General features: G+C 36.8%; 1 protein-coding gene across 3 annotated transcripts in view; it reads left to right on the forward strand.

Moving 5' to 3' along the window:
* LOC121390461 (lisH domain-containing protein ARMC9-like) overlaps window positions 1-1,741 on the forward strand; it is a 44,923-nt gene extending 43,182 nt beyond the window's left edge. For all 3 annotated transcript variants that reach the window (XM_041522282.1, XM_041522284.1, XM_041522283.1), the window contains one exon: window positions 234-1,741. In XM_041522282.1, the coding sequence (XP_041378216.1) occupies window positions 234-316 (83 nt within the window). In that variant the 3' untranslated portion in view covers window positions 317-1,741. The remainder of the gene's footprint in view (window positions 1-233) is intronic.
* Window positions 1,742-14,875: the final 13,134 nt, after the last annotated feature.

Here is a 14,875-nt window from a genome sequence, read left to right on the forward strand (position 1 = left end):
CCAAGACTGAAATATCAAAGGCCGTGGTATGTGCTATCCTGCCTGTGGGATGGTGCATATAAAAGATCCCTTGCTACTAATGGAAAATGTAACTGGGTTTCCTAAGACTATGTAAAAATTACCAAATGTTTGACATCCAATATCTGATGATTAATAAATAAATATGCTCTAGTGGTGTAGTTAAACAAAACAAACTTTATTTTATATTCTGAAATCTTTGTCTTATTTTACAGGCTCCACAAGTCCACGGAAGGCCTCAACAAGCAGTCAGGGCAGTTCCGGTCGACCTATGAAGTCACGACCCCCTCACAAGTGACAAGACACCGCCACGAATACATTCCTTTCTTCCTCTGTTAGCTTGTTAGTGCTAATGACAATCTGTTTTATAAGTGACTGAGCATTGCATCAACGTGGCGCATGAATGAACTTGTAGATTTTTATCTTCTCTATTTTATTTTTAAATGCTACTAATGGAGTATGTTAGGTGACTCACTACCCCCATTATTATATCTGGAACAGTTCCTTGTAGTAGTAACAAATACATGAATTGAAACCCTAGTGGTAAATACAAAAGTATTCCTATTTAATGAATACATACATTTATAGCATAGTACTGTAGGTAATAAATAGTTCCTTGTAGTAGCAAATACATGAATTGAAACTCTAGTAGTACATACAAACATATTTCTATTTAATATTTACATACATTTATAGCACAGTGCTGTAAGTAATAATAGATAAAATACATATTAAGTCATCAAATTAATTAATTTGTATCCATGTAATATATACATTAATACATACATTAATACATACATTAATCCATACTCATATAATTGTACATATGTAATACATACATGAATCCATACTCATCAAATAAGTTGTACCCATGTACATGTAATACATACATTAATACATACATTAATACATACATTAATACATACATTAATCCATACTCATATAATTGTACATAGTTAATACATACATGAATCCATACTCATCAAATAAGTTGTACCCATGTACATGTAATACATACATTAATACATACATTAATACATACATTAATACATACATTAATCCATACTCATATAATTGTACATAGTTAATACATACATGAATCCATACTCATCAAATAAGTTGTACCCATGTACATGTAATACATACATTAATTCATACATTAATACATACATTAATACATACATTAATACATACATTAATCCATACATTAATCCATACTCATCAAATAAGTTGTACCCATGTACATGTAATACATACATTAATTCATACATTAATACATACATTAATACATACATTAATACATACATTAATCCATACTCATCAAATAAGTTGTACCCATGTACATGTAATACATACATTAATTCATACATTAATACATACATTAATACATACATTAATACATACTCCTCAAATAAGTTGTACCCATGTACATGTAATACATACATTAATTCATACATTAATACATACATTAATACATACATTAATACATACATGAATCCATACTCATCAAATAAGTTGTACCCATGTACATGTAATACATATATTAATTCATAACCATTAATTTATGTAAATTCATGCCACATGATCTAAGTAATATGTTACCTCAAATCAACATGTATACAAAATAACTGTAATAAATATATTAATTGTCGCTCATTTTAAACATGCAATAAATTATACTTGTATAATACGTACATTAATTCATAAATATGTAGCAAATTCACCAGTACATACTGTTCATTCTTTAAATATGTACACATGATATTGTACATATTAATCATGTTATTAGGTTTTCCAAGGGAATTGGGGGTACAGAATGGTCGCCAAATAATGCAATTAAATGAGGAGTCGGTTTTGACCAATTTTCTTTACGAAAAGCCTTGTATTGTTTTGTATCTGTGGAGTTTATTTGTTACAAAAGTGTACTGAACAAACAAAAGAAATGCAAATATAAATTTAGTTTAATGTGTTTTATTTAAAGTTATTAATCTTCTACTGGTCCAACTGAAGAACAGTATAGCTTCCGTCTGTCTGTGTGTCTGTCCCAAATATAGTTTTCTGGACTTCTTTTTTCTCCACAATTAGTGACATACCTAGGGTATGGCATGTGCCCTGGGTGCCACTTGAAAGGTGGCGCCACTGAGCAGTTTCTATTAAAGTCTGACAAGCCATCCTTGGATAGTGAAAAAAGAATTGTCTTCAGATGTATGATCTACCTTTGATTTCAGTGCTTGCCATAGGTGTTATTTTCCTTCGATATGCCACTGTCCACAGTACCTCAAGATATTGGGCTGAAATTGTTTTATATATGTTTATCACATACATTTACAGATCAAGGTTGACTTTTGTGGCAATTTTACCCATTTTGGACAGAGTTATGGCCCTTGGAACACTGAAAATATTAAATTTTGTTGGACCGGCTTTGGTGGTGTCATGGTTAAGTCATGGGACATAAGGCTGGTAGTTACAGGGTTCGCAACCCGGTACCGTCTCCCACCCAGAATGACTTTTAATGACTCGATGGATAAGTGTAAGACCACTACACCCTACTCTCTCTCACTAATAACTAACCCACTGTTGAGGACAGACAGTCCAGATAGCTGAGGCATGTTCCCAGGACAATGTGCTTGAACCTTAATTGGATATAAACACGGAAACAAATTGAAATGAAATTACATGAATATTGTTGGGCACAGTAGAGGATATGTATTGGTTTGGCAGTACTCTCAGAATACGTATTCAGTTTGAATTCCATTTGTGTTTTGTGTCTGTTGAGATTATATCAATGCCTTGTGGGGGCAGGATTTAGCTCAAGTCAGTTGAGGTGCTTGCATCACAGGATCGAACCACCTCGGTGGACACAATTCAACTGCTTGGGTTTATTCTCGTTCCAACCAGTGCACCACCACTGGACAAAGACCGTGGTATGTGCTTTCCTGTCTGTGTGGAAGGTGCATATAAAAGATCCCTTGCTGCATTAGGATAAAATGTAGTGGATTTCCCCTGATGAGTCCGAATAACCAGATGTTTGACATCCAATAGCCGATGATTAATGAATCAATGTGCTCCAGTGGTGTCGTTAAACAAAACATAACAATGCCTTGTGAACATTTTAGGTCCATTTTGACAGCCTATTTACCAATATCATTTTATCATGAAAAATCTGAAATTTATATGTAAAAATATTCGCATTTCTTTTGTTGTGTCAGTATATGTTGTTAATCTCATGTTGTTGTCATGCTTTTGTATGGCCAGAATGATAAGGAATGTTTACAGCCTTCGTGATGTTATTTGGAGACGTTTCTCCTTTTTAAACCAACGCCTGTAAAATTATGTTTACATTGTACCTGTTATTGTGGAAAACACATTACACGTAATGTAGCTTTAAATAGTGTTTAGTTGGAGTAGCAAATTGTTGATTATACAGTGTAACCTCTCTAAAACAGACACCCATGGGACAGAGTAAAAAGGTCCGGTTTTAATGGGTGTCTGCTTTAAAGGCATACTGTCACAGATTTAATGATCTTATTTCTATAAAATAAATTAAAATTGCATCAATGTTTGGAAACCAAATCTAGCTATTGCATCATCCCAAATGAACCATGATGGACTGAAATCTATGTCAACCCTCTTGGCAATTTTCAATCTAATTAAAATTAGCTCCACTATTACATGTGGATCTAACACCAGCCAGTTGGAGCTCATGTCCACCAATCAAAACCTTACTTGCAGAATATTGCCAGTGATTTAAACTAACAACACTGCGTAGTCCCCAATGTCCAGGTAACATTTCGTCTGTAAATAATAATTTAAATATTGACCAATCACACTTCGCCTTTTATAACGTTAATTGAGAGCATACAAATTCTAAAAATATCGGGCGAGTCTATTTTAGTGGCCGCAGTCCAGCAAACCATACCAATACATACGGGTTGGGTTATCAGTCTTCAATTTTACATTAAAAATTATTTATTTATTTATAAAAAAAACTAACTAAATCAGTCTGCAGTTTTACATTACAAATTATTTATTTTATAAAAAAAAAAACGTTTAAGGCATTTGTAATTCACACGAAACATGTCGTATACCCTCAGGATAATTCGGAATGTTTTCAAATTATTTTTAAATCACTGGCAGGATTCTGCAAGTAAGGTTTTGATTGGTGGACATGAGCTCCAATTGGCTGCTGTTAGATCCACATGTAATAGTGGAGCTAATTTTAATTAGATTGGGCAATTTTAGTTTTTGAATTATAGACCATTGCCATAATTAAATTATTTTTACTAACTCATTAATAGGTGGGGCATGGTGGTTACGTACTGTAGATGGTTGAATAAAATACAATTAGGGACATATCAAATACATATTTTCTCAGGTTATACTTTGTTGGGCTATTTAATAGGTGAGTGGTCTGTGACAATATGCCTTTAAAGAGTTTCAAATGGACACCTACGGGACCAAAAGTTTGTTTTGTTTAACCAGACCAAGTAAAAGGTCCAGTTTTAATGTGGATATGGTTTAGAGAAGTTCTGTTCTGTACTGAAATTTAAAATGGGACTGTAAAGATGTCCAGTTTTTAGAAAATTCAGTTTACTTGGATCGGGTTTTGGGGGGTTTCACTATAACTTAACTGATTTTAACATTCTTATGGCATTTTTTTTCATTACTTTTTATCCACTTATAGAAGTAAGATTCAAGCTTACTTTTGCAGACACTATCTTGGTTGTCTCTTCAAAAGAAAGGTTAGTGGTTAATGGCAAATATCACTCAAAATGCACATTAAACCTTTTTTTGCAATGCCACAGGATATTGAGTGGTTAAACGGTTAGTGACAATCGGTTCTATGGAGATACGTTGATTTATTAGGCTTAAACCTCCACAATCAAGGATCGAAATTGGTACAGGCCTGGCAGCAAATATCACTCAAAATGCACATTAAACCTTTTTTTGCAATGCCACAGGATATTGAGTGGTTAAACGGTTAGTGACAATCGGTTCTATGGAGATACGTTGATTTATTAGGTTTAAACCTCCACAATCAAGGATCGAAATTGGTACAGGCCTGGCAGCAAATATCACTCAAAATGCACATTAAACCTTTTTTTGCAATGCCACAGGATATTGAGTTGGAATTTTGTGGTTAGCTTTCAGTGTGTGATTTACCCATTTTTGACAGAGTTGTGGCCCTTGAAGATAAAAAGTATTCAGTCGCATGTTTTTTTTACATTGTTAAGTTAAATCGAAACAAAGTTTTGTGTTGTGGTAAATAAAGCACAAATTGATTTATTTTTTGGTATTTAGAGAATAATACATGAATGGCTGTTAGATACCATTTATCTCCCAACGAATTGTTTTGAAATGTATCTTAACGAGCAAAAGGAGTTTGATACGTTTTTAAACAAGTTGTGAGATAAATGGTATCTAACGGACACGAATGTATTATTATATTTCTTACATATCCTGAAAAACCAGGTTTTAAGCAAATTTTAACATCTTTTTCGATGCACTTGTAACTAACCTTCGTGTCACAGACCCATGATCGTCATGTTAACTATACGTCACAGTGTAATCAATTTCCATTGTGTAGTTTTTCATTGGATGTATGGCAGTGGTGACCAGGTCATCACCTAGGAGCAGCCAGTTGTATGTCTTGAAATTGTTAACACACGTACATGTGTAAACAATCATGTGTTATCAATAATAACGCATGGTGTTCTCACCAACGGGTGTGTGTAAGAAAACACATTATTGACCAAGGTCATCAGCTTTATTCTCTTCACGACGAATAATTTGGGATCTCCTCTCTGCAAGCCTTATGGAGTTCCCATTTTTTTGTGAGAATATTATCTACTAAATTCATTTATATATACTGTTGTTTATATTACATTTGTTCAGCATAAATTAATTTTAAACAAATAGACTGTACAGCATATAAAATGCACTTTTGATGTTTTATAAAAATAAAAGAGTTGCCAGGGCCGTACCCTGATCAACATCCTGGGGTGGGGGGTGGGGGGAAGGAAGACTACTTTTTATAAACAAATGAAACACTATACAAATTAAACCGTCAGATATGTATGCTATTTTCTGGAGTAAAAAAAAGAGTGAGATTCTTGGGGGGGGGGGGGGGGGGGGGGCAACTGGTTGCTAGTAAAAATTTCATTAAATCTTTTCAGTGCTACATATGTATGTGTCACAATATTAAACTTCAGTCTTTGTTTACTGTAAATTGTTTTGTTATTTATAACCAGGCACGGAGGAAGAAAGTAGACGGGTGGGGGGGGGGGTGGGGGGGGGGGGATGACAGCTTGAGGTGCTTGCGTGGTAGTACCAAAATTACATCAGTGGATTCATTCAACTGATTTTTTTTATTTTTTTTTTTTTATTATCTACCAGCCAGTGCACCACCACTGGATAAAGGCCATGTGCTTTCCTGTCTGGGAAAGTGCATATAAAAGATCCCTTGCTGCATTAGGAAAGATGTAGCTGGTTTCTTCTGATGACTATGTGTCGAAATTACCAAATGTTTAACATCCAATAGCCGATGATTAATTAATCAATGTGCTCCAGAGGTGTCGTTAAAACAAAAACAAACTTTAACTTTTTTTTTTTTGTTTTTTACTGGCACTGACCTCGGATGAGACTGGGTCGTAGGATCGAATCTCCTTGTTGGACCCAATGTGTTGTAGACCCATTCAAATTGGGGGATAGTAGTGGGGGGGGGGTGGGGAGAGAGAGAGAGGGAGGGGGGGAGAGGTGGGAGAGGAGAGAGAGAGAGAGAGAGAGAGAGAGAGAGAGAGAGAGAGAGAGAGAGAGAGAGCCCGTCCTTTCCGTTATTTTAATGTATTAATATTTTTTAAAAAATTTTTCTATGTAATTACTATGTTTATTGTCACCAGTCCTGCCGGTGACGGAACATGGATTATTACTTTACAGAATCCTGCTCTATCCTTATTCCCAGTCAGGCGCGGATCCAAGAGGATTGTACTGGGTGTGCGCATTTTAGTGGTACAAGTTTGACATTTTACGTTAAGGTACGAAAATTGCCGGAAACGTTTCCGTAACCATATAAACGTCATCAATCCTTTGCCTTGACGTCAACAATGGTTTGTCGTTTCAATGTGATTATTGATGTCAAAGCGACACTACGTACATTCTTCTGGAAATTAACTTTAGAAACGTGCGAATATGTCATGATCGCTGTTTGGCATCAATAACCATATTTATTTTAAATGTGTATACATTTTATTGAAATATTTGTGCATGGATCTAATACTACCTAGTGACGACGGCAAACTACTGTGCTGTTCAGTTGCAATCTTTTAGTGTTGAGTGAAATTGAATTGATCAATAGAGGTAAGTGTTTGTTTTGTTTGTTTGTGTGATTTATTTTATTTATTTTATTTATTTATTTATTTATTGTTTTTAATCAGGACTAGAAGTCTGAGGTAGGGGTGGCGGAGGGGACTACCCCGAACCGGAACGACGGAAATGTACCGGTTTTGTCCTGCGGTCAATGGGGAAGTTATTTTATTTAATTATTTCTAAGTACTTTGACCATTTGGTCTGGCCTGTACATTAATATTCACTGGCGTAGGAAGCGGGGGTGGGGTGGGGTGGAGCAGCAGCAGCGATGGTTTTTATATATTTATGTGTGTGTGTTTCTCGCTCTAGCTCTCTCTCTCTCTCTCTCTCTCTCTCTCTCTCTCTCTCTCTCTCTCTCTCTCTCTCTCTCTCTCTCTCTCTCTATATATATATATATATACGTGTGTGTGTGTGTGCGTCCTCCCCCCCCACCCCGCTCACCTTCCTATGCCCGTGATATTGTTATTATAAAAACATGTTTATTGTTATCACACGATTCTTTCCCCTGTTTCTTAACGCCAGATTGGCAATATGCAATACACTGAATTGTCCTAATCTATGTAAACATAAAAATGTGGCTGTCAGCCCCCTCCCCCACAGACTGCCTTCCCACAATTGACTGTGCACCCCTATCCGGATATCGTTTCTTACGGGCCTGAACACACAGGGATAGGGGTGCCCTTATGACGTGTTTGAGGCGATAGGCAAATGAAAAAGATGGTGGGGTAAAAGGTACGATGGTGTGGGAGAGGGAGGTGGGCATATGGCCACATCCCCCTCCGTCTACGCTAATGTGAATACGGGTCATGCCTTCATTTGAAAATTAACAAAAACTTGTATGTTAACACATAGAATCAGGGGTTGGATTCAGCTCAGTCGGTTGAGTGCTTAGGGTGCTTGCATCGCAGGGTCGAACCACATCGATGGATCCATTCAACTGATTGTTTTTTCTTCTTGTTACAACCAGTGCACCACAACTGGTCAAAGGCCGTGACGTGTTTTTCTGTCTGTGAAAGTGCATATAAAAAATCCCTTGCTGCATTAAGAAAAATGTAGCGGGTTTCCTCTCATGACAGAAATAACAAATGTTTGACATCCAATAGCCGATGATAAATTAATCAATGTGCTCTAGTGGTGTCGTTAAACACCCCCCCCATATAACCATGATTTTATTGGGGGGGGGGGGGGGGGGAGCCCAAACAAAAGTCCGCCATAGTAAATCCTGCATCCGTCCCTGCCTGTTGTGATCTCATAAAATGCAAAATAACTAACAACCCCCTTCCCCATTCGCCAGCTTCGCAGTCTTGTAAAACCACCTCGATTTCACGCTGGACTCGCCACTGCTCTTTGAATAGACCAAAAGGCTACATTTTGTTTTTAAGAGTTGTGTCCCTTTTACTACCACAGTTTCTTTGAAAGATGCGGCCTCGGTGGCGTCGTGGTTAAGCCATCGAACATAAGACTGGTAGGTACAGGGTTCGCACCCCGGTACTGGCTCCCACCCAGAGCGAGTTTTAACGACTCAGTGGGTAAGTGTAAGGCCAACACACCTTCTCTTCTCTTCTCTCTCACTGACCACTAACAATTAACAACTAACCCACTGTTCACGACGGACAGCCCAGATAGTTGAGGTATGTGCACAGGACAGCGTGCTTGAACCTTAATTGGATATAAGTACGAAAATAAGTTGAAATAAAAAACAAAATGAAAGATACGTTGATGTCATGCTTTGAACAACCTCCAAATAGCAGCAATATGAGGTCTTTACAATTGACATTCCATAAAAACAACAGACATAGCACGGCTTTTGATACATCTGACACTGGAGCCGATAGTAGCCCAAAGTGTCCAGAGTAAGACTGATTCTACATTTCATACATGAGATTAATTCCAATTCCTTTTTTTCCTGTGGTGTGAACGGTCGTAGGATCGATCACGCTTGGTGGATTGTTTGTTTGTTTTGTGTGGGTGTTTTTTTTTGTTTCGGGGGGGGGGGGGGGGGGGGGGGGGGGGGGGGGGGGGGGGGGGTGGTGGTGGGTTCTTTGTTGTTTCATTCCCCCAAAGGTGTCCTATGAGCCTGACTCCTTGCTTTTGAAAGTCTAGACTAAAATCTCCAACAACTTGTTGGGACTTTAACGTTATGGCAACACATGCAAATTACACGAATATAATGTCATTAAAAAACCCACCAAAAAACCCAAACAAAACGTTTTATAAGCTCAAGCCCTTGTATGCGCTGTCTTGTCTGTAGAATGTGCATTTAGATCCCTCGTTGAATTTTGTGGTGGCAGTGTTTTCTCTCTCTCTCGGCCAAGTATTGTAAAAATCACCAAATACATAAATATCTATAATTTAAAATGTGCTGGGGGTATCATTAAACAAACACTTTTCCTTTCCCATAACATTAACAACAGAACATCACAAATTTAAGGTTATATTTATTCTGTACAAAAGATACAAAATTATGATATAGACATCTATATGATAGCATAGGTCGAGATCTCAAACACGTAAGAAGCATATATTTACAGTGTGTCGTTTGTCTATTGTAGTTGCCCAGCAAAGGCTTGTAAATAACTCTGTACATATTCCACTCACACCGAGACAGTAGCCAGAGCACTCTGACTGTAAGAGAGCTAAACGGACATTTGGAAGATTATGACGCTATCGTCATATAACCTTCCAAATGTCCGTCTAGCTCTCTTACAGTCTGACTACCCGGGATAACCGAGACAGGAACAAAAATACAAATGTACAAGTAACAACCGAAATTCGGTTATATAAGGATGAGTAAGCTAGTTATGAGTCTAGCACAAACATAAACAAATGGAAGTAACAACCGAAATTCGGTTATATGAGGATAAGTAAGATAGATATGAGTCTAGCACAAACGTAAACAACTGCAAGTAACAACCGAAATTCGGTAATATGAGGATAAGTAAGATAGATATGAGTCTAGCACAAACGTAAACAACTGAAAGTAACAACCGAAATTCGGTTATATGAGGATAAGTAAGCCAGTTATGAGTCTAGCACAAACGTAAACAACTGTAATTAACCGCTGGACGTTTTGTCATAATTATGAAGATAAATTAAGCAGCCACGAATTTGATATTCTGAGACAGAAAATCCTAATAGAGATGAATATTAGCAACTGAAAAATTTCTTGGCTAACAAATACATGTACTAAGAGAAAGAAATAAGGGTGGTATTGTAGAACAAACTGAGTTCACAATTACAGCAATGCTTCTAGATTATGGTAGCCACACTTCCATGGCTAGTGATATTCAATGTTGGACTAGAAAATAAACTACTATTGCCATGTCCGATGGCTAGTGAAAACAAATGGTCAACCCCCCCCCCCCAACGTTAGTGTTTTTAAGCTGTATCTCTCTCTTTACGTGACATATATGCATATTACTAATATTTAGTTTAATTGTATTAACTTAAAATAAAGTAGAGCTGGTGAATTTTTAATCGTTGCTATTAAAAAAACAACAAAAAACAAAAAACAATTACTGATCCCATGTCTAGTAGATTTTAACACATTCTAGAAGTCCTGAGTAATGTTAGATTTAATGTCAGTAACACAGTGAACAATGAATAAGAGTTTGGTTGCATTCACTCTTTCCTGTTAGTGTTGGTGTAGTCCCATATTTCTTTTTATCAGTATACTAAATACATACAACATACCAACCAGCTAAATATAATTAATAATTAATAGGCGATTTCGCCCTGGTTAAAGGTTAAATAACATTACCTTACTTAAGAGACTTGAAAACTGTCTTGGAGTAACGTCTGTACCGTATATGAGGTGCATGTTTATGGTATAGTATTGACGCGCGAATTTAGGGTGGTGGTTACAGAACACGCCCCTTTTCTTTGGGTCAAATGATTAATTTTACCATTGTATAAGGTGATGATTCGTGGCTATTAACACCACCAAGCTACTGGTTCATTAAATTAATGTTACGCCCCCATTCCACCAGGGCGGGACGTAGCCCAGTGGTAAAGCGCTCGCTTGATGCGCGGTCGGTCTGAGATCGATCCCCATCGGCGGGCCCATTGGGTTATTTCTCGTCACAGCCAGTACACCACGACTGGTATATCAAAGGCCGTGGTATGTCCTGTCTGTGGGATGGTGCATATAAAAAATCCCTTGCTACTAATGGAAAAATGTAGCGGGTTTCCTCTCTATGACTGTCAAAATTACCATATGTTTGACATCCAATAGCTGATGATTAATAAATCAATGTGCTCTAGTGGTGTCGTTAAACAAAACAAACTTCTTCTTCCATCCCACCACTTATAAAATCCAAGATCCCCCCCCTTGCTGGTCGGCATATTATTTGTACTTCTCTTTCAGGCTTACACATATTGTGGACGTTGCCTTGTATTTTCAGTATTCTCCAAGTATAATTCAGTGCTATCGTTCAAATGATTTCGAAGTGTGAAAATATATACAGTAACATTGGAACATAATGAAACAAGCGTTTGATCAAAGAACACATTCGCTCTGTGAACAAAATGTAAGATGTGAATAATTAAAAATGTGACGATTTATGCTTAATACAACAAAACATCTCGATGTTATGACAATTTTGGGATATTTTTTAAAACGTAAAATTGTGTTACCCATGCGACCATGTTTGTTTTACTATTAGATAAAGTGCTTGAATTAGAACTGTACTGTCTCGATAAATAAATAATAATAATAATAACAATAAAAAATAAATAATAATATATTTTAGCGTGTATCAAAGTACCATTTCAATTGTAAGCAATAGAAAAAATTACGCGGGTATATTAAATTTTATAATTTACTTCGCCGGAAATAATACGACTCCAACAAAATTAGATATACTTTGATGATAATACAATTACTTCTACTTCATTTGAATAATTTATAGCAGACGCTGTATTGACTTTGCACATTGTAGGATGATAACATGGTTATATGTCCTGTTTCAACGAGTATTGTATTAAACACAGAACTCAATTATATACAAAACAATGGTTAACACAGTGTTCTTATGTTACACACATCAGTCTGATAAACCTATGTACACTGTACATTCACTGGGTTGCACTGTATCAGTAGATAGGCACACTATAAACATAACGAAGTAGAAACAAGATACAACAAATATTACATACATGTGGTATAACTATGAAAATCATCATGGAACACTGTCCGTTGACCTCAAAACCCAAGGCGGTCGAACTCGCTATAAAAAGGCCACCCTGTAATCCAAACACCTGTATAGAAAGGATACTTCTGGTATAATAGGTATATAATACACGCATTTTACGCCTTGTTTGAGACTGTCTGATAATAACGGGCGCATAATAATGTCAATATCGGATATCATTGGTAGCATTTACATACGTCTACATGTTTGGACGTGATTAATGTATTTGAAAAATATATATGGTTAAAAATGTATGCTCTGTACATAAAATTACTAATCATTATTATAACTATCTTATTTGTTTCTGTAATTTAACATTAAGTATTCGTCTTCCGTAGTATTTTCGAGATCGCATATATTTGTCATATTTATCAGATTGTAAAACACATTTTCATCACTCGATTTGGCATAAGTTGTAAGTAAAATTAATGTTCTTGAAGTGCAAGCAGGTCACCATAAATTCAAATTATGTGTCGATTACCGTAGACAATAAATTAAAGGTATTTAATCGGCCTTCTTACAACATTGTATGGTTTATCTTCCTAAGATTTTGTTTCTCGCTTCTATAATACTAAGAAATTATTTTGTTTCATGATGGTCTGGTTTTTTGTGTACATCTTGGACTAGTGCAGTCAACGAATTTAAAAACACAACGAAAATATAACATATATATACGTACCATACAAATGTATGATACCACCTTTTTGATCCATAAACTTGAATATCCAACAAAATTTGTGTTTGATTTCTTTTAAGGAAACCACGAAAATTTAAACCCACGAAAATAAAGAATTTCTCAGTAACCAACAACACACCGACTATACAAACATTAATATTGTATGCAAGAAACTAAGTTTTGGTTAAAAATACCATACATTGTTGTAATAGGATCTTGTACCTTTAACAGAGGTGAAGACGACCTTTGATACATCTTTGATACATGTTAGTGTAAATATATGAAAACGAAATACATCAACTAATGAAACGTGCAAGTCTTTCACTGATTGTAATGCGCAGTTTTCACAAAACTGGCGCATGTATTGTCTACATCAGCAGAAAATCACCTTTCAAGCATTAAATTGTCCACATTTACCGATATGAAAACCAGCAGTCGTCTGTAAATTCAATGTTAGGTGATGAGTGCACAGAAAACGTCATTCATTATTAAGAAGCAGACGATGAAATTTCGTTTGAAAAGTTCCAAGCATTACGACTGAACACATCACTGCACTGAATTCTGCACCTCTTTGCTTTCTCGCCACCTGGAGTAGTGCCTCCAGTGACGGAGATACCACTTGATCAAGTCACTAAGGGATATGAAAGACTTTTTCGTGCCTTTCGTGTTTTTCGTTGGCGGGACCGATGTTAGTTCCTCAGATCCTTGTTCCCCTGATGCTGCCATCATTTCGGTTGGATCTACTTCCAAGACATCGTCGACTGTTGACGGAACGGCTGAGGTTGTTTCGTCGACATTGCTGGGTCCAGAAGTGATTTCAATGGTGGCATTCGTCGCTGATGACAGTTCCGTTGATGTGTACATGGATTCGTCTTCCACCGCTTTCGAGCTGTTATCTGTTTCGGTTGATACAATCGATGAGACAGTTGTTGAGTTACTAGCCTGTTCTGTAGATGATGCTGGTTCAGCAGTCGAAGGGCTGGGTCTTGGAGTGGTCGATTCTGAATTACTGGACGTATCTGTCGTAGAGTTATTGACTTCCAGCTCTGACACATTGATAACTGCGTCCTCCTGTGTTAATGTTGACGTTTCGTTTTCACGTTCCACAGTCTCGTTGTTCGTGTCTGAGATGTGCGTGATATTCACCAGAACTACTGCTTCCATGGGTGCCTCTGTTGTTTTCTCGGTTTGTTTGGTGATGTTTTCTGTATTTCTAGTAGATGTAGACTGTGAGCTTGTAGTTGAGGTCGACATTGTGGTAGCCGTGCTGTTAGTGCTGTTATTTTCTGTAACATCTGTTGCATTGAGTAATACGCTTTCTGTAACCGTCTCGTTTTGCTGTGGTGCCTCTGTAGTGACTGTGCTGTCAGATTTCGTAACTTCTGTGACGTTTACAGCATTCGAACCTACAGTACTCGATCCATTAGCAATATTTGTTTCATTAACTGTACTCGATGCATTAACATTACTGGACTGGTTTGTTGCTTCAGAGCTTGACTCGTTGGTAACGCTGGCTTTTAAGACGTCATCAGATGACAGTGGGACGGCATCTATGGAAACATTGTCTTTAATACTTTGTGCAGGCTTTGGTGATGTAACGACGACTTCGGTTGTATTGTCTGTT

This window comes from Gigantopelta aegis, chromosome 15, assembly GCF_016097555.1.
Source record: "Gigantopelta aegis isolate Gae_Host chromosome 15, Gae_host_genome, whole genome shotgun sequence".
Taxonomy (NCBI): Eukaryota; Metazoa; Mollusca; class Gastropoda; order Neomphalida; family Peltospiridae; genus Gigantopelta; species Gigantopelta aegis.